The following is a 23,962-nucleotide window of genomic DNA, read 5'->3' on the forward strand; positions in this document are numbered from 1 at the left end:
TTCTGTTCCAGAGACTGGATACAAGTCTGAGATACTTTTACTTTGGTCTAATATCTGTAAATCAGGCTGAGATCCAGGAGGAAAAAAGTAGCTTCTTATGAACGTGCAGAATTGTTCATCCAGCTGAGGTTTTTGTTGTTGTCGTTGTTTTTTCTGAAGTGCTCCTTCTCTGTTTTTCCACAGGAATCACTGCAAGAAGCATGACTAGAAAGCTTCTAATGGCTAGTGTACTTCTCATTCTACTACAGCTAGTCCAGTGGTAAGCACTTCCTATAATACTGAGATTATGAACAGGTTACTTAGAGTGCAGCATTCCTTTCCAATTCAGTTATTTTTTAATTTGAAATTGTCCTCAGAATTTAATTTTTTTCTTGTGTTTATATACACAAGTTCCCTGTGGATACAGACAGCCAACTGTAGAGCATAAATTTAAAAATATTGGACTGATTTCTGAAAATTTAGTTCTGCAGCTAGCAGCACGTAACCACGAGAAACTTCCATAAGGGAATGTGACTAAAGAAGCCACCCCAGTATTTCTTAAAATTAAGTCACTTACTACTGCTTAAACATATATTCTGAAGACTGAAGTTCTCTGTAATCATTTTCCCTATTATTCCAAAAGAAGAAATTGAAGCTTCACACAGCAAATAAGTCATATCATTTTACAACTGTTTTAGTATTTCATTAACTAATGTGAAATTATAGAAACCTAAGGGCAGAACTACTTACAGATGGATCATATGAGAAATCAGTTTTAAATTACCGCCTTATTAACTGAGAGAAATAACCACTTAGCTGAATAGCCATTTCAGTGACTACCCACACTCTAAAATGAAAAACTGGGTCTGGCTGAGCCCATAATCCCAGTTTTAACAGGTAAATTTACTGGAACAATATTATCTCTGCAGTTACAGAGGAAAATAGTAAATGACTGAAGCTGAATTGCTTTGTGAAAAGGATGCAATCATGTGCAAGCTCTTATAGATAAAACGTAGTTTTTCAAGCTCTTATCGATAATACCTGGTTTTGGTTTTCCTAAACCTTCAACTATCCAGAATAATACTATAGTAAAATCTGTGAGAATGAGGTCTTTAGATAAACACAACTATGAAGGAACTTACAAAACATGGTATAGAAAATGATTTAAATAAAATCACTTCCACTGCTGTACAGAGTGAATTAATGAAAATACTTCATTTATAGTACAGAAGTGAATGATACAGAAAGCAAATATTTATGCTACTCACATGATTGAAGGCATCCACAGAGAAATAAAAAAATTGATATTATAGTATGCATGTGTTTATTTATAAAAGGCAAAGCAAAACATTAATCAATTAAATGCACTCAGTATCTGTTCCTCTGCGGAAACTACATCTTATTTAGTACATGCCCTTATGTGTCCATGGGTATTGTAATTAAACAGCTTCCACAATCTTTTAGTAATCAGTGAAAACCTCACAATGCTTTGTCCTGCAGAGAATTGAGATTCAAAAGCCAGGATTTTGGAGGCTGAGATGACCTGGAGAAACAGGCGTCCTATACAAGGATATGCTCAAAAAACACTAGAGCTTTTAAAGTACATAGGGAAAAGTTTTGAACAAAAGAACTCTGTATATCTGTAGTAACACATTCCCTTCCCACCTCTTTAACAGGTAGAATATGATAGTCACATCCCAAAGAATCAGCAAATGGTTTGAGATAGAAAGGGCATTTGAAGATTATCATTCCATTCCAACCTCCCTGCCATGAATAAGGATACCTTCCACTAGATCAGGCTCCCAAAAGCCCCATTCAATCTTACATCCTGCCGTGAGAAGCTGGGTAGCCCAGACTTCTGTTTCAACTTTCACTCTGACAATTACTACTAAAATAAATTTATAATATCTGAAGCCACTCTTCCTCCTACCATTCAATCAGTGGGAGCTACTGACCCATTTCTTAGATTTAATCCAGTCTGGTTATTCGTGTTACACACAACAAAATCCTTTTCAGTTTTTGTTGTATTTTAATTCAAACTGGGCTACAAGTCATAAGATTGCCTTGGATCCATATCAAGGTCTTCCAAAATCTTATTTTGATCTGATTATTTTTAAAAATTCTTGGTTCACACTTGTATGGAATGGAAAACTTCAACAAGATTAATTACTTTGCTGTCCTCCAGCCTGCATTTCTGTTTTCAGACTAAACATTGCCTCCTTGGAAATGCAAGTAGACACCATCAGTTGTATTTCAGAAAAGGAAATAAAGATACAGAGCAGTATCTTTATTGTCCCAAATAATAACACAAAAAAACCCCACACTGGATTCCAGACTTATTTTTAACCACTGTACTAACTTTATACTCACTTGCTGAAAATTTTGAACATAAATTAGTACCACAAACCTTCAGTGTATATATAAGACATGGAAGGACACCAACCCTTTATTCTCATTGAAACATAAAAGTTAATCTTCCCTATATTAATTAGTCTTCCATATATATCCTCCTGTAGCTTATATCTAATATCATCACTTCTGCAGCCCCAGAAAGTTATAGAAAACATCAAAGAAGGGAATAGTGTAATAAAAAGATGAGTGTACCTACACAAAAAATGGAGTTACCTTTGTTACTTCTACTAACTACTGGCTTGGTACTGGCTCAGAAAAAAATATACATAATTTTAAATATTAAAAAAGTCTCTCTCAGTTTCCATCCTTCCTTGATACGGCAGCTAAGTTGTGATGATTCACTTGTAACAGTTGCAGCAGTACATTGATATGCTACCGAGGATGAGAAAAAGACTGAGAGAGAACATCTACACAATGCATCCCAAACACACTATGCCATATCCTTAGTTTTTCAGTTAACACATGTGGAGCAATCTTGGGGCACACCTCTTCTTTGATCTGTGTTCTATGGTCACTTATACAAGAGCAAATGCATAGGCAAAATCATTCTGAGTCATAAAAACCTTTCATTTCTTCACTGCTTTCACAGACTGCAATGCTGAATCAAGCCTTGTGATCTTCACAAGGAGTTTTGCCTTAACGAGTAGACAGAAACTGAAGTAGAATTTGCAGGTTTCCTTAAGCACAAATAGCACCAAATATAGGTGAATGAAGAAATTCACAACTCCAGATTTACTCATGGCATTCTTCTTATAAATTAGCTCATGATGTAAATACGTATATATTCAGGATATTTCTGAACCTATGAGATATGTGTCCATCTGTGGTAACTGACTTTTTCCCTCATTCCAAATGTATTCCAGCATATACTTGTTCAAATTCTCAGCAATGCTAAGCAAACTTAAATTTCCAGTCTCTTACAAGGTAGGCTTTTTGGCTAATACTTTGACTCAGGCAGTACATTCTCCTCATCCTCAGGTTGTGCAGTCTTGCTGTTTCCTCTCAAAGTTAAAAAAGAGTATCTCAGTCCTCCTGCCATACTAAAGAAAAGAGAAAGAACACAGGTCTCAGACATTACTGATATGGTAGATACACATGGTCATTTACAGGTATGTACTCTTCCTTCCAAAGGATGAGGAAATTCCAGCTAGCAAAAATTAGCAGTACCTCAGAAGCGTCTGAGAAACCAGTACTGAATCTCCAAAGAACAATTATCAGTTGCTTCAACATTCACACATGCAGGTGCAAGATTCACCAAAACACAAAATGTAACATCTCTGAGTCACACTTAATGAAAGTAACTCATTCAGTCAGTGTTCTTACTTCCCATACTATTTATTTTTTTTCCATGGAAGCCTCACGGCTCAGAACTTATCAGATGTGAAACTACTCATAAAAGGATAAGCTTAAATCCAAATAGTAAAATGAAAAAAAATATTACTAATTGAAATGAACTTACATCCTGAAACAGTGCTTCCTCAGGCCAGTAGTTTCCAAACTGTATCACCAAAATGAGCCAAACCAAACAAAATAGAAAACTGCATCTCACTGAGAAATATTCAGCGTTAACAAATAAAGTTCCACCTACCAAATATTTAGCCCTATAAATTTTAACACAGAGAACATGTAATCTCCACCAATCAACATTTGATTGTTGGATATATTCTTAAAAGAAAGCAAAAGCTGTGCATTTACTGAAGTCAATTTACATATCCAAGAACATTAATTAAATTAATTTATTTTTCTAAGGAAAAATAGATTAGATAGAATAATAACATAGTTACACTCTAGAATCAGTGTTTAAATTAGCTTCATGAGATATCAGCTTTGTGAACAATTTAATACTGAAATAAAATCAATACATTTTCTAAGAGTGAGCAAGGTACTGAGACTGATGTTCTGAAGAGAAAAAAAAAAAAACAACAAAAAAAGAAAATCAGCTATTTGACAGTCAAAATATAACTACATCCACCTTCTGAAAATGCACTTCTTTTTATTCTTTGGAAAGCCAAATTCCACTACTTACAAGCAGATTTTGCATTCTCAAGCATGCAGGAGTATGCTTTGAAGTTACAGTAAAAGCCATTTCTTACTGATTTTAATGGACTGCCTTTTTGCCAAATAAAAGGCATTCAAAGCTCTTGGCCCAAATTCAAGCCAAGTAGAGTTTAAACTCAGAGTCCACCAACACCGCCATCAGGTTTTGGGAAAATGAAATTGTCCCCTGTAGAAAAAAGAAAAGCTATGGAGCTACGTAATCATTTTACCAATGCTTTGTTGGTTTCAAATGTTTCAGCAACTAACCCAAATGATGACATCATTTCTACTGGGGACTACTGAGACATAAAGTTCTTCTCAACTTTAAAAGTAAATCAAGGCATTTCAAAGTGTAATTGTTGTTCATAAAGCAAAAATGACTGTTATTCCTGGGTCTGAGCTAGTTTGAATGCTGATAGTTGTTTGGCCCACAAGTACACAATAACTAAAACTCTCTTGGGCTACAAGTCTGTGCTCCTCTCCAAACATAAGCAAAAAATGGTGTTTGTGTGGCCTTCTCAGCTCAGTCATTCTGGTCCCATCAACACAAAGGAAACTGCACTGGCTTTAAATTACAGCAGGTTACAGAATATAGACTATGAGGACATGAAATCCAGAATTCAAACAGGTATGTATTATTGTTAATCAACCAGAACTCTTATAAACCAAAAAGTAGTCCATTCATCTAGAATACAAGTTCTCACATGGTAGAGCAGTTACTTACAAGCAATAAAGTCCATACTTCAACTGCTATAGTTTAGCCATTATTTTTTAATCTATGAATGTCCTATTTATCACTGGCTGTGGAAATACATTTAGCCCAAAATGAAAGTGGGTTAGTCTGCATCATTTTCAATGGATTTGCCTAGGCAACTTTGACAAACTTAACAGAACTTAACAAACAGCCATAGGTGACAGTACCTGATGAAGGGTGGTAAGTGTGTACCTTTTAACTAAAACTGGTTCAAGTTTCTCTTGTAGGAAAAATAAAAATACATCAATATTCAACATTGCTTTCCAGAGCATACCGGAACTTCAACTAAAGAGAACAAGGTCACTTTGTAATCTGGATCTCCAAAAAGTAAAATGTAACTATCGCAGGATCAGTGTCTCAGTATTAGCTCTCTTTACAAGCTTCCAGCTCAAAGCATGATCAGGATCAGAGCTGAGGCAATGCTCTTCTTTATCTATTTCAGCACTCTCACCTCCCTCTTCTGCTCCATAACTCACCTTGATGGAACCAACAACTGCCACTGTAAGTGCAGAATTGTAATGACTGCATAGGACAGTAGAATACAACAGAAGAAACCTAAAAAAAATAAAACAGAAATTGTTATAAGTTCCTTTCAGAAGCCCAAAAATTTTTGCAACATTTTGAAATGTTCAGTATTCTTAAAGAATCAGTATTCTGCAGGGTTTTTTTCATCCCCACTTGTTCCTCTTCTTGTGCGCATACAAAGCTAAAAAATGAAGTCTTACTATGTGCTTTCTGATTTCTAGAACGGTCATCTGTTCTGCACGCTTCTTTAATGTCAATATTTGAAGGCAGTTTGATTTCCTGGTTAGCAATGTGAAAGAGCAGAACTGGACCTGGCATACTTTTTTATTCTTCTCTTAACTCTGCAGTTCCAATAGGAACAAAGCACTGTTTCATTACTTCTGAGTCTCCCATATTTTCCCAGGTACCTTAAGGAACAGATGTACTGAATTAGTTCCTACACTAAAGTGTTTACATTGTATTAACTGGATGGAAGTAGTCAGGCTATCAGAAGATAATCCAGCTCTTCTGAGAGATTCTGAGTACAGAAAATAAGAAAGCTAGATGTTATATTACTGATAACAGGTGAGGACAACACTGGTAACGTCAAAACAGTTATTTACATATTTGAAATCATTAAAAAATAAGACAGAAGCTGGTAGAGAAATCCATCAGTTTTAACATACCTTATTAGTAAGACTTTAGATTTGCAATCTAAAACATTGCCATTAAGGCATCTTACTTGATTGCTCCCTGTCCTTAACCCAAGAAGCAGGAAAGAAGAAATTGGAAGACAAATAAAAAATCTGTCCATTGCTGGAAATACGTTGCCTGTTCAGAGAGAGAGAGAATTACATTATATATAGTCAACTACTAAGAAATACAAAATGTAGTCAACATAAAAATATGAAAAGTCACAAAATACATTCAATACAAATTATGAACTGTTCATATAACTATATGAAGCAATTTGATGCATTTAGCTTCAAAAGGAACAGGATGACAGCACTCATGACATCTACACACACAATTTAGTTTCTTCTTGAATAACAGAGCAGCTACTAAATTGCACAATGCAAGTAATAAATACAAATATGCATTTCATACAGAATTTGAATTTTTATATTTGTTAATGGAGATACCAGTACTGTGACTAACAGTATTTATACAATACTGTTGTTATAAGACAGAGAGAAATCTATTGAAATCTATTTCGCACGGTAGATTCATTCATGAACACCTTTCAAGTCCGAGCCCATATTTTTTCACCTCAAAGGTAGATGATGATCACTAAGGCCTTCCATCAAATGGAGGCCAATAAACACAGAACAATCACTTTGAAGACTGCTCTTCCAGAATCACAGAATGGCCAGGGTTGGAAGGAACCTCAAGAATCATCGAGCTCCAACCTCCCCCTGCCACAGGCAGGGCCACCAAACTCCACATTCAATACTAGACCAGGCTGCCCAGGGCCCCATCCAATCTGGCCTTCAACCCCTCCAGGGATGGAGCATCCTCAACCTCTCTGGGCAGCCTGTCCCAGTACCTCACCACTTCCTCTGTAAAGAACTTCCCCTGACATCCAACCCAAATCTTCCTTCCCTCGACTTAAAACCATTCCCCATTGTCCCACCATTATTTACCCTTGTAAAGAATTGATTTCCCTCCTGTTTGTAGGCTCACTTTGGGTACTGAAAGGCTGCACTGAGGTCACCCCACAGCCTTCTTTTCTCCAACCTGAACAAGACCAGCCTCTCTTTGTAGGGGAGGTGCTCCAGCCCCCTGATCATGTTAGTGGCCCTCCTCTGGATCCTCTCCAACAGTTCTCTGTCTTTCTTGTACTGGGGGCTCCAGATCTGGATGCAGTACTCCAGATGGGGCCTCACAAGAGCAGAGTCGAGGGGGACAATCACCTCCCTGTCCCTGCTGGCCACCCCTCTTTTGATGGAGCCCAGGATACCATTTGCTTTCTAAGTTGCAAGAGCACACTGCTGACTCATGTTAACTTTTTCATCACTAGGACCCACAGGTCCTTCTCTGCAGGGCTACTCTCAAGGACTGCTTCTTCGAGTCTATATATGTGCCTGGGATTCCTCTGGCCCAAGTGCAAAACCTTGCACTTTCACAGAATCACAGAATCATAAAATGGCCTGGGTTGAAAAGGACCACAACGATCATCTAGTTTCAAGCCCTCTGCTATGTGCAGGGTTGCCAACCACCAGACCAGGCTGCCCAGAGCCACATCCAGCCTGGCCTTGAATGCCTCCAGGGATGGGGCATCCATAACCTCCTTGAGCAACCTGTTCCAGTGTGTCACCACCCTCTGTGTGAAAAACGTCCTCCTAATATCTAACCTAAACTTTCCCTGTCTCAGCTTAAGACCATTCCCCCTTGTCTTATCACTATCCATCCTCGTAAACAGTTGTTCCCTCTCCTATTTATATGTTCCCTTCAAGTATTGGAAGGCTGCAATGAAGTCTCCCCAGAGCCTTCTCTTCTCCAAGCCTAGCAATCCCAGTTCCCTCAACCTTTCCTCTTAGAAGAGGTGCTCCAGCCCTGTGATCATCTTAGTGGCCCTCTCCTGGACCCGCTCTAAGAGCTCCATGTCCTTGCTGTACTGGGGGCCCTAAGCCTGGACGCAGTACTCCAGATGGGGCCTCACAAGAGCAGATTAGAAAGGGACAATCACCTTCCTCTTCCTGCTGGCCACCCCTTTTTTAATGCAGCCCAGAACACAGTTGGCCTTCTAGGCTGCAAGTGCACACTGCTGGCTCATGTCCAGCTTCTCATCTATCAGGAATCCCAAGTCCTTCTACACAGGGCTGTTCTCAAGGAGATCTTCCCCCAGTTTGTAATGCCCTGACCCAAGTGCAGCACCCTGCACTTGGCCTTATTGAACCTCATTAGGTTTTCATGGGCCCATTTCTCCAGCCTGTCAGATCCCTCTAGATAGTTTCTCTTTCTTCCAGTGTATCGACTGCACCACGCTCAGCTTGGTGTCATCTGCAAACTTGCTGAGGATGCACTCAATGCCATTGTCAATGTCATTGATGAAGATGTTGAAGAGCACCAGTCCCAAGACTGACCCCTCAGGGACACTACTTGTGACTGACCTCCACACTGACACAGAACCATTGATCACAACCCTTTGGCTACGTCCAGCCAACCAATTCCTAATCCATTGAGCAGTCCATCCTACAAATCCACAACTCTCCAATTTAGAGAGAAGTGGTGAGGGACCTAAGCTGTCACTCCATCACAGAAGGCCATCAGATTGGTCAGGCATGATTTGCCATTGGTGAAGCCCTGCTGGCTATCTCTAATCACCTCTTTATCTCATACGTGCCTTAACATAGCTTCTAGGAGGATCAGCTCCATGATCTTCCCAGGCACAGAGGTGAGGCTCACTGGTCTGTAGTTCCCCGGGTCTTTCTTTCTCTCAATCATAAAAATGGAGTAATGTTTCAACACATTGCTGTGTTGAACCTCATTAGATTCTTCCGGGCCCACCTTTCAAGTCTGTTGAGTTTCCTCTGAATGGCATCCCTTCTTTCCATTATGTCAGCCACACCACTCAGCTTCGTGTCATCAGCAAACCTGTTCAGAGCACACTCAATTTCATCATTGATGTCACTGATAAAGATATTAAAGAGCACTGGTCCCAGGACAGACCCTTGGGGGACACTGCTTGTTACTGGCCTCCACCTGGATGTAGAACAATTAATCACCACTCTTCATCTGCAGCCTTTCAACCAATTCCTTATCCATAGGGTGGTGCACCTGTCAAATCCACATCCCTCCAATTTGGAGATAACGATGTGGTGGGGGACCATCTCAAAGGCCTTGCTCAAGTCCAGGTAAATGAGATCGGTTGCCTTCCCTTTGTCCAATGCCATCACTCCATCATAGCAGGCCACCAGATTGGTTAAGTATAATCTTCCCAGGGTGAAGCTGTGCTGGCTGTCTCAGATCACATACTCAATCCTCATGTGTTCAAGCATGTCATCCAGGAGAATCTGTTCCATATGTTCGGACTCGGTCTTGGACTTGCTCTGCCCTCACAGTGGGGGGGGATTTACTCCCCTGACCCCCACATAGAGGTTTAGGGACATAGAGTTCAGAGACGTGAGAAATATTAGAATCCTGGCTGCCAGTGAAGACTGAGGCAAAGAAGTCATTCAGTACCTCAGCCTTCTCCTCATCCATTTAAGCCAGTTCTCCGTTAACATTTACCAAAAGAGGTACCTTGACCACACAGCATCCCTGCATTCTTCCCTTCTATTCTCTCCTGAGTACCAGAATGAGAGAAAGATTGAAAACTGTCTGATTTTGATATTTGCAGTCTAATTTTAGAGAACATGGTTAATTCTTGCTACAGATAGATTCCCTTTTTTTAGCTTAGAGTCCCTGCCATTTGTGAGCTTTTACAGGGGCTTCAACTTTTCTCCTAGAGTGAATAATTGCAGTTTCTTACCTGTAAAGGAAAAGTCCAAGTCAAATAATAACAAATAAGTCTCTATGGAGTGTCTTTCTTCACCAATTTTTACCCTCACAAAAGAATAAGGTAAAAGCCAAGAAGTTTATTTATAACTTACTATACCTGAGTTTGCTGGTACTTGATAATTCACTCATGTGGTTTCCAACGTAAGTCAGAAGCAGAGGAAACAACTGATAAAATTAAAAACACAACTTAGATGATCACATTTTGAAGGACTGTTGAGAAACATTAACTGACAGAATTTGAGAACTGTAATATTAGATATGGTTATGGTTCAGCAGGTTTGAGCAAGAAAGAGGTTTCTTTTTTTTTTTTTTTTTTTTTAGGTGAAAATATTTAACTGTTGCAAACTGATCTACATCTCTTGTTCAAGTTACCTTTGTGACTTCACAGATTTCACAGAAATCCTTCCCTGAGGAAACAATTTATCTCTAATGAGAGTGACTTGATTTAAAGTAAATTTTAATCAATTTTATTTTAATTACTATCACCTTCAGACTAATATGTATCCTAATGTTTAGATTTTAGGAATAAAAGCAGTAATAATAGCAGTAACAAAATAAGTAAAGGAACAGATGACATAAAAAAGAGAATTAGCTATAGGTATGCTTCTCTACATTCTTCATATATATTAGTATGTCTGGAAGATAGATCATTTTAGATCTACCTAATGAGTTATATTAGATGAGACACTAGAATTGAAAGATAAATATTTAGGAATAAATTAAACGTTAGCATTTCAAACCAAACTCTACCATTTCTTCTAGAATAACAATACTGACTCTCACAAAAATATAAAGGGCATAACTCAATACAGAGAAAAAATAACAGAAGTTTGGAGTCTTAAGAAAGTGTACAAGAAGTCTTGTACTCCTTCCTACACAACAGACAGCAGCAGTTCAAAATTGTTATTTTCCTACCATATAAATGTTGCATAAAATAAAAATAAGCCAATGTAATAAATAGGAACAAAGCCAGTGTGCACATCTAGTCCTATTTGCTATCAGAAAGACAAAACACGTCCCATACTCTATTGTGTCTAATAGTTGGTGAAGCTGTGCCTACATTCGCACTGGAAGATTTTGTTTGTCAAAGACCAAGTCTTCTCAAAGCTCTGCATGCTGAAAAAGCATGGAAAAGGAATGAAACCCATTTTACCTATGTTAAAATTATGCCTTTCTTTTACAGCAGAAAGGAGAAAAGTACAGCAGAAGTGCAATCAATTTCATATTGTCACAGATCAGTGGAATATTTTTTTTAAATAGCTGAAGAACTCTAAGGCTTTCTCAGTAAAATTACTTTCTCGGTAAAAACTTCAGAATTTTACCTGAAAGCACTGAGGCTGTAAAACTAGTTTAGGAGTTAAACACAGCACTAATCTTAGTCATTTACTTAGTCAATGAAAGCAAAAGCATCAAAAGACTGCAAATCAAGTGTATCTTAAAAAGTAAAGATATCAACAAAGACCAAGTCAGCTGCTTCATGGTGGCTAGTCAAATCCAGCACTGCAAGCAATATGCAAACACTAGGTGCTTCCAGCATATCCAGGAAGATTTTCAGTGGGCATTTTAGCCCCTTGTTTGCAGTTGAAATGTTATATCTGGATACAATTGTAATTTGTTTGGTTTTTGTCAATGACATATTTGTTTTCTATTGATTTATCACATGCCCTATTCATATTTCCAAGCACTTCCTCCTTCATTTTCTGCACAGATCTCCCACAGATCTCCCAGTGACCATGCAGTGAGCTGTAAACATTCAAAAAAGTAGTTCAGAAATATGAAAAAGTTCATCCAGCTGTATAAAGATACAACATCCTTTCTCATGTATTGCATAACCAAATGACACTGGATTTCTCTGTAGACAGAAGGCAAGAATATCAAAGTGAAATTAAAATGATCTAATTGAATACTGAATGAAAAAAAGATGCAGATAGTGACATTTGATAAATAAACACAAAACTATTCTATTCTTTTATATCTTGTCTTGGGGGAAAAAAAAAAAAAAGTTTTCAAGCCCTGCAGAAAGACATCCATTGTAGAAGTCATCTTTCTAATTAATATCACAACCTTGGTAATCCTATCTTCGTGGGAATACTCTTCTCAAAATCAGGAAAATGTATAATTTTATTGAATTTTTACACATACAAGATAAGTATAGTGGCTGTCATCTAAATAAAAAGGAAAAAGAAGAAGTCATGTATGAACAAAATCATAATGTATCATGGAAGAACTGCTTCAAAAAAATCTTTACGTGCATTTGATAGATGTTAGATATTATGTATTTCATTGAATGAACAGTACAGTGTACAGTGCATAGACTGAAATAACTTTTTATTCTTAAAATTCTGCCTGTTATTTATTTAAAGTACAACATAGATAAGCAAGGCTTTATGGCTTAAGGTAATTAGTTGTACTTTGTGAAATAATTAGTGCTTAATATGTTGTGAAACAGGACATGATCCTATAATAATCATGCTATTTGCACACAGAGTGTTGTTTAGTCCGCAAAATCATTCCTACAGTTTTTTTGTTAATGTGAGAAGGAGGGAATGTATACTGGTCAGTCTATTGTAAAGCGAACAATAAATAATAAAGGTATGATAAGGATGAAGGAGAGTGAGCATCTTCAGCATTGTAAGAGTTTAATGCAGGCCACTGGGAGGAAAAAAGAAATTTCTTTGTACAGGAAAGAATAATTGTCTACAAGGACGGAGTGGAGTTTCATGATTAAGAGACTGAATTACATACTGTATCATGCTACCTGCTCCTTCCAAACTGTTAGGGAATTCTCGGAAGAACTGGTCAACAAAATATAGAAAAGCCACTGAGTCTCAGGCTCTGCAAATAAACAAGGCCATAACACTGCCCTTAATACAAAGCATTGACTATTTTCTACTCCTTGGTTTTGGCTGAAACTGAGAGGTGCAGTTGTTTGAGAAATACAGATGTATCAATCCCTCTTTCTCTCCCCCTATGGGACAGAAAACTTTACAAGCCATTTTACTCTTTTCAGCACTCTACAGCTGTGATGTCAGACATGACATGAAATTTCCGCCATTTCACTAAAACAAATCACTCTTACCAGGCATCTAAAAGAAGTAGTGCAGTATAACAGAGATTTCACCCCTCAATATATCTTTATGTTATCATTAGTTTAACTTATTAAATAATGAGAATATACAGTATGTTTTACTTGTGAACACACCTGTCCAATTCCAAGAAAAATTGGTGATGGGAATCTGAAAAACATAAACAGACATTAAATATCAAAGAAAGCAGGGAAAGGAAAAAAAAAAAAAAGAGAGAGAGAAAGAAATTAAATAAAAGAAGAGTTTAGATCTAGTGCATGTGGATGACCACAAGCTCAGAAACCACAATACTCACTGAAGTCCTCGTATGGTATTTGTGCAAGTCACATTCAAATAACACAGCATAAGCCTAGATGATCAATTAAAGAGCTAATTGGTTTTGATCTATTTTAAGTGAAGATTACATACTTGGTAAACCATAACAAAGTGCAAGTTTTGGAGTGGCCCCATTACACACTGCACATCTTGAGACCGTGCAGGGCACTTGCCCTAAGGTGAAAGCTTATCTCCACAGTCCAAAAGCACTAACAATGTGTACTTCTAAGAATAAAGTAACTATGTAAACGTTGTAGAAACATTTACTATGTGCTCATGCTGCTAAATTCCTGCCATATCCTCTCGGCTTTAGCTGAAAGTACAAGTGCTTAAATGTTAAGAAAGTAGGAACCTTAGCAGTCCATATGAAGAAGCTGAATCTCCATTTTCTCCCTTAAAAACTAATAAAGACATGGTAGCAGCTGCTAGTTTTCTATGTATACAGTTAAATACAAGCAAATACATCATGTGCTAGGGTTCACTGCTTTATGCTGCCACAGAAATGTCTGGAGCCCCTCTGACTAAAAACCTCACGTTCCTCCCCAAACATAACAGTTGTGTCATTCCAGCACAATGCCAGTATTTTGCAGGACTGACTGCAGGGATGGTCACACACAAATCTGAATCCAGGGAATCTGAAATCAAATCATTACCTAGCAAGAGTCTACCCTGTCTTCAAGCTCCGTAATTTTCCACTAACACAAAACTCCTTGATGGTGGTGATTTATAAATGAGGCCTCCAAGAGCTGTTTCGGATGCTAAGAACTGTATTTTTCAAACAAGCAATGCAACAAGAATGCAGTATTAAGAAAAGAATCACAGAAATGTGAAATCATAAAACAGTTTGAGTTGGAAAAGACCCTTAAAGGTCACCTAGTCCAAGTTCTCTGCAATGAACAGAGACACCTACATCTTGCTTAGAGACTGGTTCAGCCTAACCTGGAATGTCTCCAGGGATGGGGCATCCACCACATCTCCAGGCAACTTATTCAGGTGCTTCTGTAAGTGCACTCTGAAGTGCAGCAGGAAGGCCATAGGAGTCATAGGTATTAGGGGGTAAAACGAGCACCAGACAAAAGACTGCCATTTATATAATCATATGACATCTAAACTGTGTTTTTGTTTGCATGTGCAGCTACACAAATGTGGATATTTCATTCACTTATGCCCCAGAAATCTCTCCAGAATTTTTGAAGCAGTGGAACCCCAGGAACTCCTAGCAGTGTTACACTCTTTATGTAAAATTTAGGTTTACTGATGGTCACACTGATGGTCTTGGAATATTTTTCATGGGTGCATTACAAGAAGCTGCTGATGTTAAAATGAAAACCACCATGAAATAAAAGCATGACTTGTATCACGTATCATTTTTGGGAGATGTAATATACAGCTGTAATATTTAAATAGTACTGAGTGCTAAAAAACATTTAAATTTGCTTTTTTACTGCTTTTTTTCTTCTATTTCTGTTCTTAGCTCACAATGGGCTAAAATACAGCAAAACCAAAGCAAATATTAAGTAAAGAATATTACTGATGGGAATGCAGGTACAGGACCATGATTCTATACAGAATTTCTCACCAAGTCAAAGGTGCAGGTCTTCAGTGTTTGTATGACTAAGAGACCTTCTCAAGTTCATTTTTCTGGCTACCTGAGAAAAGAAAGTGCTTCCAGGAGAGTCAGATGGCTGTTAACACCAAGGACACAGCTGAGACTGCCGTTCTTGCAGCATGCATACATACTCAGCAGTGCACAGAGCTCTGTCCTGACTGATCCACAGAGCCCATCCTATGACCAAGGTCACCTTCACTGCATACTTAACATCCGAATGTACACACTAGAATTTGGCACATGCCTGTGATCCATGCTGGGGAAAAAAACTTTTATACAAGTGACTGCCAATTCTTGACTATGAGTTCCTAAATATTAGCTGGCTGTTTAGAAACACCTGGCTACTAGGAAACAATCACTTCGGATGAGCAAAGATTTTATCCATAGGACCTAGCAGCTATCTGAACGGAGGAACTAATTTGCATCTTCCTATGGGAGGGAAAATATGACCGCTGTGATGAACCTGCTGCACTACAGTCAGCATGAAGATCACCATGCCAATAGCCACAGCAACTGAGGACTTCCCGAGGACCATCTCTGGGGCTTGTGGTCCTCAAGACCCCATCCAGCCAGACCTAATCTGGTTCCGCCTACTTCTACAGATATCTTGTCCTCTGGGACCATCAGCACCTTAAGGCACAGGTGCTGAAGAGCACTTTCAGGCGAGGTGGTGAAGAGCAGCAGCTAGTATGCACCCTGCACATCTCTGCCTCTGTGCTCTGTCGGCAGTGGGAGGCGAAACTGCACTATCGGGTTCTTTGCCAGCGAAGCACCACGCTCAGCAATGGAAATTACAGGATTTTACAGGAAATTACCTTCGACTGGCAGAGCCCGCCCCGCTCCGCCCCACACGGCTCTCTGCGCTGGTGACGGCGGCGCTCCGGCCAAGAGCGCGCCTCCACTCTCGCTCCGAGCTCCAGCTGCCCGCTACTGCCGCTTCCGTCGGGGGCGCGCACTGCGCCTCTTGATTCGCGCCACCGGGACCCGCAGAGGGGAGGGCCCTGCCTAGGGGAGACAACAGCCCTGATTGCGCGACAGTCGCCCCTCACTGTAAGCGCTGAGCAGGCCCTTGTTCACCCACACTATGAAGAAGGAGCACGTTCCATAGAAAATGGCCGAAAGCACCCTGGGTACGCCAAGGAGGCTCCCCGCGGCCGCTCATCTCGAGCCCCGCCCGGCCAGCTCGCGAGCAATCGCCACGGCCCGGCCCAACCCGGCAGGAAGACCTGCAGGGCCCCCCCTGGTGGCGCAAGGAGGGTAGGGCGGCCGGGACGGGTGAGGCGCCGAGCCCTGCCCGCAGCCCGGTCAGCTCGCGGAGCGACGGATCTCCTCGCTCCCTGGTGCGATATAGTGCGCCCGTACCGTCACATCAACAAGTACTGCTCGTGAAAGTGTGATACCCGCTTCCTTGAATCTCCTCAAGGAAGAGTTCTGTACGAACACATGCGAATTCCAGTCTGGAACCACACCTGCTCAGACTGAGATGTTAAAAGCAGCCAACAAAACACAGCTGTGAGTCACCACTGATCCAGATCCAGCTGCTCCCTAGCCCATCTGCTTAGTCGCTGGGGGCTGCCTTCAATACAATTGACCTGGGCTTTATTTTCAACAATTCTCAATATTTTGTCAAGTGTGAGGGAGTGGAGGACAGGACAAGTAGTAGGGATGGAAGGGACTCAGGATGTGCTCTAGGTGGTGAACGTGTGTAAAATTTCAACAGTCAAGAGAAATAACCACCTCTGTGCTCTGATATGTCAGGCTGGTAGTAGAGAAGGGAGAATGGAAAAACTAAAACAGCACACACATTGACTAAACTTGAAAGTTAAACCAAACTTTAATTCAAAGTATTGAAGTGACAACACAGTTACTGTTTTGTTGTTAACTCATGCCAAACAGTAATCTTCAAGATTTCTTCAATTTCTTAATACATAAAGCAATCTTCCACATCTCAATTTTTTTATATTTTACCAGTAACTTCTCACAACACAAAACAGCTTGAAATGTCTGAATTTTGTCTAAGCATCTAAGTAGAATTCAGTATACTTATCATACTGAAAGAAATATTCTTCAAGTTGACCAAAGCACTACAGCTGACTCAAGGGAAAAAAAAAAAGTATTTTTTGAAGTTCTGACTTCATTCTGCAACTGGCTGGCAGTCACAACAATTGTATGTCCTACAAAATACTTACTCAGAAGCAATTCTGAGTTACAAATCAGTAAAAACAGATTCATGCTGAGGTCTCATTTGGGATCAGGCTCTTTGCAAACTGAACAGTTAATATCATATTATTTGAAGAATTAAAAATCTGTACCCTGAGTTACCCAATTTACATAGGCTCAGGCACCAGGAATGAGTATGAACAGTTACATATTTTTAAGCTCAAAAGACTTAAATGAGCCTGATGACAGCTGAGTTTAGGAATTGAAAACATAAGTTAAACCATATAACTAGTACAAAACAAATTACATTCCATATGCTCTTTTTTCTTTAAATATCCAATGACTTTAAGTCAAGTGAATCAAGTCATAATGATAAACAAACTAGTTTAATAGGATTTTCTACCACAAGAGATTAACAAAGACCATAATTAAACAGTCACAGTTTTCTGATGTAAAAAGAAACTCCTGTTGTGGAAAATCAGTAGGCATCTAGTCAATTTGTTTCTAGTGCTTGGTAAAATTTTCCTCTTCTTTAAACAAGAAGGAAAGTGGCTTCCCTTCTCATCTGAATTTTCTGACCTTCAGAGGGAGGGGAGAGTTAAGATCAAGCAGGACGGTAAATGTTTAATATCCCCTAAAGCAGTCGCTCAACTGCAAAAAAGAAAAAATAAGTTCACTTTCAAAACAACTGTTAGCATATCATGATTCTCCGGTTGTCTTCCAAGCAAAATACAGAAAAAGATTTCCATGACACAATGGTATTCCCAAGTATACAACATTCAACAAGTAACAAAATATTTCACTATACATTTTATATCAGCGTTTGAGTTTACTAAGCAGCGTTCCGTAACTTCATTTATTTGGGAAATACATTAAATCACACTGTTAACACACTTGTAACTATCTTTGGAAGCCTATTTTCTAGTTGTATAGTGAGTATTTTTCTGCAGTGTTGCAGAAACTGATAGCTGTGCTAAAGTTAGTGAACACAAAATTGGCATGTTATCCTTAAGTAAAGCAATAAGGTGGCTTTATGCACAAAAGTACAGGGGCTTCTATGTGCTAATAAACATTTAAAAGCAAGACTTTAAAACTTAGTGTTTGCTAATCAGAGATCTAAAATAGTTTACTACAACCACAACACCCTGTAAATACCCCCTTATTAACAAAAACAAGTGCCAAATCATTACAGGGTCCAAAGACATCTGAAAAAATATCACCAATTCTTTACCTTTATCTAGAATTTGCAAGACTAATCATTTTCAGATAAAATCAACAATGTGCAAAAGTTCCTAATATCGTGGGTTAGGAATAACAAGTGCTACCAAGAGATTCTGCTGAGATCAAATCAGAAAATGTAAAATAACAAAGTCAAGCCTCATACCTTGAGCAGTCACAGTGAAGACTGTGACTACAGTTTATCTGCATGAAGCAGTTTCTTCCCCTCCACAAGTTGCAATAAGTAAGCTTTGCCTTCTACCTCAGTGACACAAGGTAAAAAAAAACAAAAATGCACTGACATTAGAAAAATATTTTTCATTGGTGCTTACAGTATCTTCAGACCTATCATTTAATATAAATTTGCTTAAATAGTTCAGATAAATACTTTTCTTTTTGTCAGCCTTCTTTGGCCACATGTACCATAACGTCCTGCTGATCATAAACGCTGTTCAGAAAGTGCTTCCTGTGAAAACTGCTTCAAATGAGTTAACCTTGCAAAAATCTAGCTTCCCATATGAACTTTAACCCTGCCTTATGCAGTCCCCTATTTACACAAAATACTTAAACTTTACAGCTATCTTTAACCTTTCAAAAAGTGCAATTCTCCTACCCCATGTCATGGAGCAACAACATTCTTCATAAATTCTACATAATAGCAGCCTATATCAAGCAAATAAGGTGCTTAGCTTACGTCCAGGATCTAACTGGTTAAGTGCCACCAGGAAATACATTTTGTATAGGCAAATTCCATACGTATCTATTGTCGCAGCGGTGCCACAGCTAGGTTTGCAAGCTCAATTAGAGCCAAAGCGCCATGCATTCGTTCATGCTGTTCCTGGAGGCGGCGGCGAGCAGCTGAGTGAGCACTGTTTTTGTCTTCATCATCTTCTTCATCAGACTGAAGATATTCCACTGGGTCCTGCTGTTCCTGATCAGTCTTCTGGATTGTTTTACTTTTCAAAGCAGGAGCACGCTGTTCTCTAGTCTCCCAGTACCTAAAAGTGAAACATGAGGAATGCTTTTTAAAATATGTTTAGCACATGCAACAACTATTCAAAACAGGCAAAACACTTTATTTTTTTTACCTTGTATATGACCAAGCATTACATTTAGTTTTATCTTTCAGCTCTTATAATGGTAGTATTCAAGCTGTCAGAAACCTTTATTAGACATTTTAAATGTGAAGTACCCAAGCAACATCTGCGATATATCATGCTGTCACCTGGTATCCTCAGCAGACTATTCATGCATACCCTATTCTTGATTCTCATATAAATGCAAATTCAGTAGGAAAACTATAGCCACTAACTAGCAAGATATTAGCATGTGTTCAAGCAAAGAAACAATGAAGCAGAGAAAAAACAAAAGTCTCATGAGGAATCTTGCCTTAAACTAGATTTCGTGAGTCTTAGAGGCAAGGCTGGACTGAATAACACTAGAGGCATACCACTTCTGGTTTGTTCTTTGCTAGTTGGTTTTTCGGGAGGGTTTTTTTATGCATGTGTGTTTGGGTTGGTTTTTTTTTTTGCCCCTAAGAACAGAGTGCTTTCTCAAGCCACTTTTATGGCTGTCTAAAGAAACTTACTTTGCTAGCCATTCAGCCACAGCTTTATTGTCAGCCGTCTGTTTTTTATTCAGTCTGTCAGTGAGCTCTTCCCTCTTCAGCCGGGCATACGGATGTTTGGGGCAGTGGCGGTTTGCATGTGTGAATCGGCTCAAACAGCCTTAAAAAACACAGAATGACAATGAAAAACACTTTACAGAAAGCAGTCAACCACCATATAAGCATAGTATCTATACAATACAGATGCTGCTCAATCCAGCCTTCTTCACTATACTAAAAGCGAGGTTTAGAAAACAGCAACTTTTATATGCAAGAGTCATAACACGCCCAATCATTTCATATTTTATTATCTTACCAACTGACAACAGTACTGGCAACTTATATAACAATACAGGCAATTTTTAGATACAAGTTTGCATCATTATGCAGATTATTCTAGCTCCTCTCTTCCCTAGAATCTCCTCCAAAGTTAAGATCCAAGGCTTTGACAGATTGCTGCAATATGAATACACATACATTCTTAGTGTTAGATGGCCCTCGATTCTGAAAGCCACAAGTTATTATTTGATGGCTCACCATTCTCTGAGCAGACAAAAGGTTTCTCCCCTGTGTGGAGACGCTGGTGAGTTTTGAGCTGCCCACTCTGAACAAAAGCTTTCCCGCAATCTGGATAGTCACACAAATAAGGTCTTTCACCTTAAAAATAACAACAGAGCAGATTTGTGAAAGCTGAATAAAAAAGTGGAGACAAGCTGAATAGAAAAGCAGAGTACAATGATCACCTTCAGCTTGAGGTTTATACATGCAAACTCTCCATTAACACACTCAGACACTAGCGTGTACTCAAAAAGCCTCAGTGTACCAGACAGCAGAGCTCAGCTTTTCCTCCAGATATTCAGTGTTGCTGGATAATACCTTTTCCCCCAACCCCAAGGGAAACCCTGAAATGACTTCTTGTGTTGGTTTTTTCATTCGTTTGTTTTTAACTTAAGCTTCTTAGCAACATTACATAAGCTTTGTCCTGTGAAAATATGTGCCTACAGAGCGAGAAACATAAAAAGTAAAACCGGTAAATAGATAAGAAATGCAACTCAAGTTGTAACCACAGATGTATTATCATTAATATGGACTTAACTAGAGTAAAGTAATGGAGGTTAAGAATATAGCAATGTAAGAAGTTGCAGAAGTATCTTACAATTGAGTTTAAGTAGACTGCTTGAAAAAAGTTTTAATGGCAAAGCAAAGGTAACATGAAAAACTTAATCCAGCTATGGAAGTTTTCAACCATCTATTAAAAATGACTTCTCCATGCAAACTGCAATGAAAAGAACTGAGATAAATAACAGGCATCTTCTTTCTGCCTGAAAAGAATCCAACTGCATTCTACTATGCAAAGAAGCCCCATGCCGGCACTGCTCAGAAAGGATGACAAAACAAAGGTAACAATGACTTACTAAGTCAAAAGAGTAACACCAGGGTAAGTACTTACTAGATGTAAAAACATTTCTCTTTTGCTTCTAGTTTGTCTGGGTAATGAATGAGTTGATACTGGATCTTGATTTAATCATGTTACCTCTAGAACCTCTCTGTATGCACAGATCTGTAAATTAACAGTGATTATCTGTGCTCCAGAAAGTGAATTTGAAATAAGTAGATGCTAGGAGAGACAACTGTAGAGCTCATTTTTCCTCAGTCTTAAGCTACGCAGTACTACAGTGTAAAAGTTACTAGCCATTTTTAAATAATTCCTCCTCTTCCACTTCAGATGATCACTATTTGAAAAGCGCACAAACAAGAAGAAAACAAAAGTCTCAGCGGAGGGAATAAGACTAAAATAAATCCTACCAAGAACAGCACGCCAAGCTTAAGAAGCGTTCTCCCTCTAAGAGAATCTGTGAAAGGAGGAGATAAAGAACTCACAATACGTGCTTCCAGTGCTATAGCCAAACTGCCGTAATATCACCTATCACAAAGGAAGGCTGTAAAGACCTTTCCCTTGCTTGCACGAACAAGCATGGGAGAGAAGCATGACTGGTTTAACCGTTACACTCGCAAGCTGATGACTGAGATGTTTATTTTTTCCTCCTCAGCTTCTTGATCACATGCCCATATCACCTGTTCACCTCCTCACTTACCGGTGTGTGTGCGTTTGTGTGCCTGCAGCGACTTTTCTCTTGGAAACACCCTGTTGCAGATGTTACAACGGATCCTGCTAGAGGAGTGCTCTCCTTCATTTATCAGCTCACGTACTGTGTCTGCTCTTGGCCGGCCACGCCGTAAGCCATCCTGTGAGGAGAGAAGCAGGATGTTGAAGGACTGCGCTTCACCAAAAGCCAGAAACAAAGCTAAACGAGAAGCCACCTTCACAAACAGCACCTTTCCTACAACTATCTTAAGTCAGTGACATTGGGTAACTTAGGGATGTTGGAGTTCCAACAGTTTAGCTCTTAGTCAAGCTCTATAAAAAATCCCATGAGGTGCCCCCATCCCTAAGAACTCCTCTGTCCTCAGCAGAGTGATCCACAGGAGACGAGCACGGAAAAGCAAGGCTCCACCACCCACGGCAGCGGGCAGGGAAGACAGAGTCACTGTGGCGGCAGCTCCCGCAGCGCGCGACACCGCGGCCGTTACTCCTGTCGGCACGACTGTTTGGGACAGCCCTGCTGGGAGACGGCCCGATGGCCCCGCCTCCACGGGTGGTGGCCCCGCAGCGCGCGCGATACTGGAGGAAGTGATCTCATTTTAAATCTCCGGTAGGAGGCGAGGCGGGGGAGGGGTGGCGGCTCGGGACACCCTTTAATTCCGCTGGCACCCTCCCGCCGCCCGCGTCCTCTCCGTTGTCGCGGTCCTTACCTTCAGGTGCTGGTGCCGTCCACCGTCGCTCGGGCTGCTAGACTCTTCATCGTCCCGGGTGGGATCCCCTGCCACCGCACCGCGGGGCTGCTGGACGGACGAAGGGACGGGGGCGGCGGCGGGCCCGCCGGGGCTAAGAGTGACGTTGTGCGCATTCTCGCCCCAGCGCCACGGGTATACCATGAAGTCGCTGAAGCCGGGGCTAGTGGGAACGGGCGGAGCGGACGCTGGCTCTTCACCGTCCCGCCGCGGGGACGGCTTGATTGGAGTGGTCTTGATCACTGACACCAGGACACGCTTAGGCGAGTCCTGGCAAAAGACCACTGGAGGGCCCAGCGGCCGCTCCGACATGGCCGCACTGGCTGCTGCGGGAAAGGGACCAAGGGTGCGGGGAGCACTGCTCACCCGCGCCGGAGGGACGGGTGGACAGACACGGAGTTCTCTGCTTGGTACCGCCCGGCAGCGCCTCAGTAGCTCATCGCCAGCTCTCGGCACCTTCTCCCTTTCCGCGGCCACCCCCGAGCAGACCCGCGCAGTCAGCGGCGGCCCCCAGCCATCGCGAAAGCCACGGAACCCCCGCACCTTTCCGAAGCGGCGCCGACCCCAACGTCAGCTCGGTCTCAGCGACGCGCAAAGAGGTACCGCTGTCTCCAACGCCGCGATCCCTCCACGCCCGCACTGAGCCCGGGATTTTCCCGCGTTACGTTTCGCGCCTGGGCGTAGCCAATCACCGAGCCCTGCTCTGGCGTCACGGAGCGGCAGCTCGCACCAGCCAATTGCACTACGAGAAGCTGGACGACCCGCCTCTTGAAGGCGGGGCCCAGGCGGGACTCTGCCTCTCCTCTGTAGCCCCATTGGGCCGGCGCCCGGCCCACCGGCAGAATTCGAAACTGAGTGGGCTCTGAGGCTGCGGGTCCGCCCCGCCGCGCCGCGCCGCACTTAACTCCCTCGCTGATTGGCCCGCC

At 40.7% G+C, this 23,962-nt stretch overlaps 1 protein-coding gene across 2 annotated transcripts; it reads right to left on the reverse strand.

The window, feature by feature from the left end:
* Window positions 1-17,009: 17,009 nt before the first annotated feature.
* On the reverse strand, window positions 17,010-23,502 carry ZNF367 (zinc finger protein 367). Of its 2 annotated transcripts, XR_014880426.1 has the most exons (6): window positions 22,998-23,502; window positions 22,280-22,430; window positions 20,721-20,840; window positions 20,166-20,304; window positions 18,744-19,575; window positions 17,010-18,010 (listed from the first exon to the last, which is right to left on the reverse strand). XR_014880426.1 is itself a non-coding variant. In XM_010726635.4 (5 exons), the coding sequence occupies exons 1-5, from the start codon at window positions 23,346-23,348 to the stop codon at window positions 19,338-19,340; spliced, it is 999 nt and encodes a 332-aa protein (XP_010724937.1). In that variant the 5' UTR covers window positions 23,349-23,502; the 3' UTR covers window positions 17,010-19,337. The 2 variants fall into 2 exon arrangements, 1 of the variants encoding a protein (XP_010724937.1); XM_010726635.4 differs by having other exon boundaries at window positions 17,010-19,575.
* Between the last annotated feature and the right edge of the window lie 460 nt (window positions 23,503-23,962).

Source organism: Meleagris gallopavo, chromosome Z, assembly GCF_905368555.1.
Source record: "Meleagris gallopavo chromosome Z, MGAL_WU_HG_1.1, whole genome shotgun sequence".
In the NCBI taxonomy this organism is placed as follows: domain Eukaryota; kingdom Metazoa; phylum Chordata; class Aves; order Galliformes; family Phasianidae; genus Meleagris; species Meleagris gallopavo.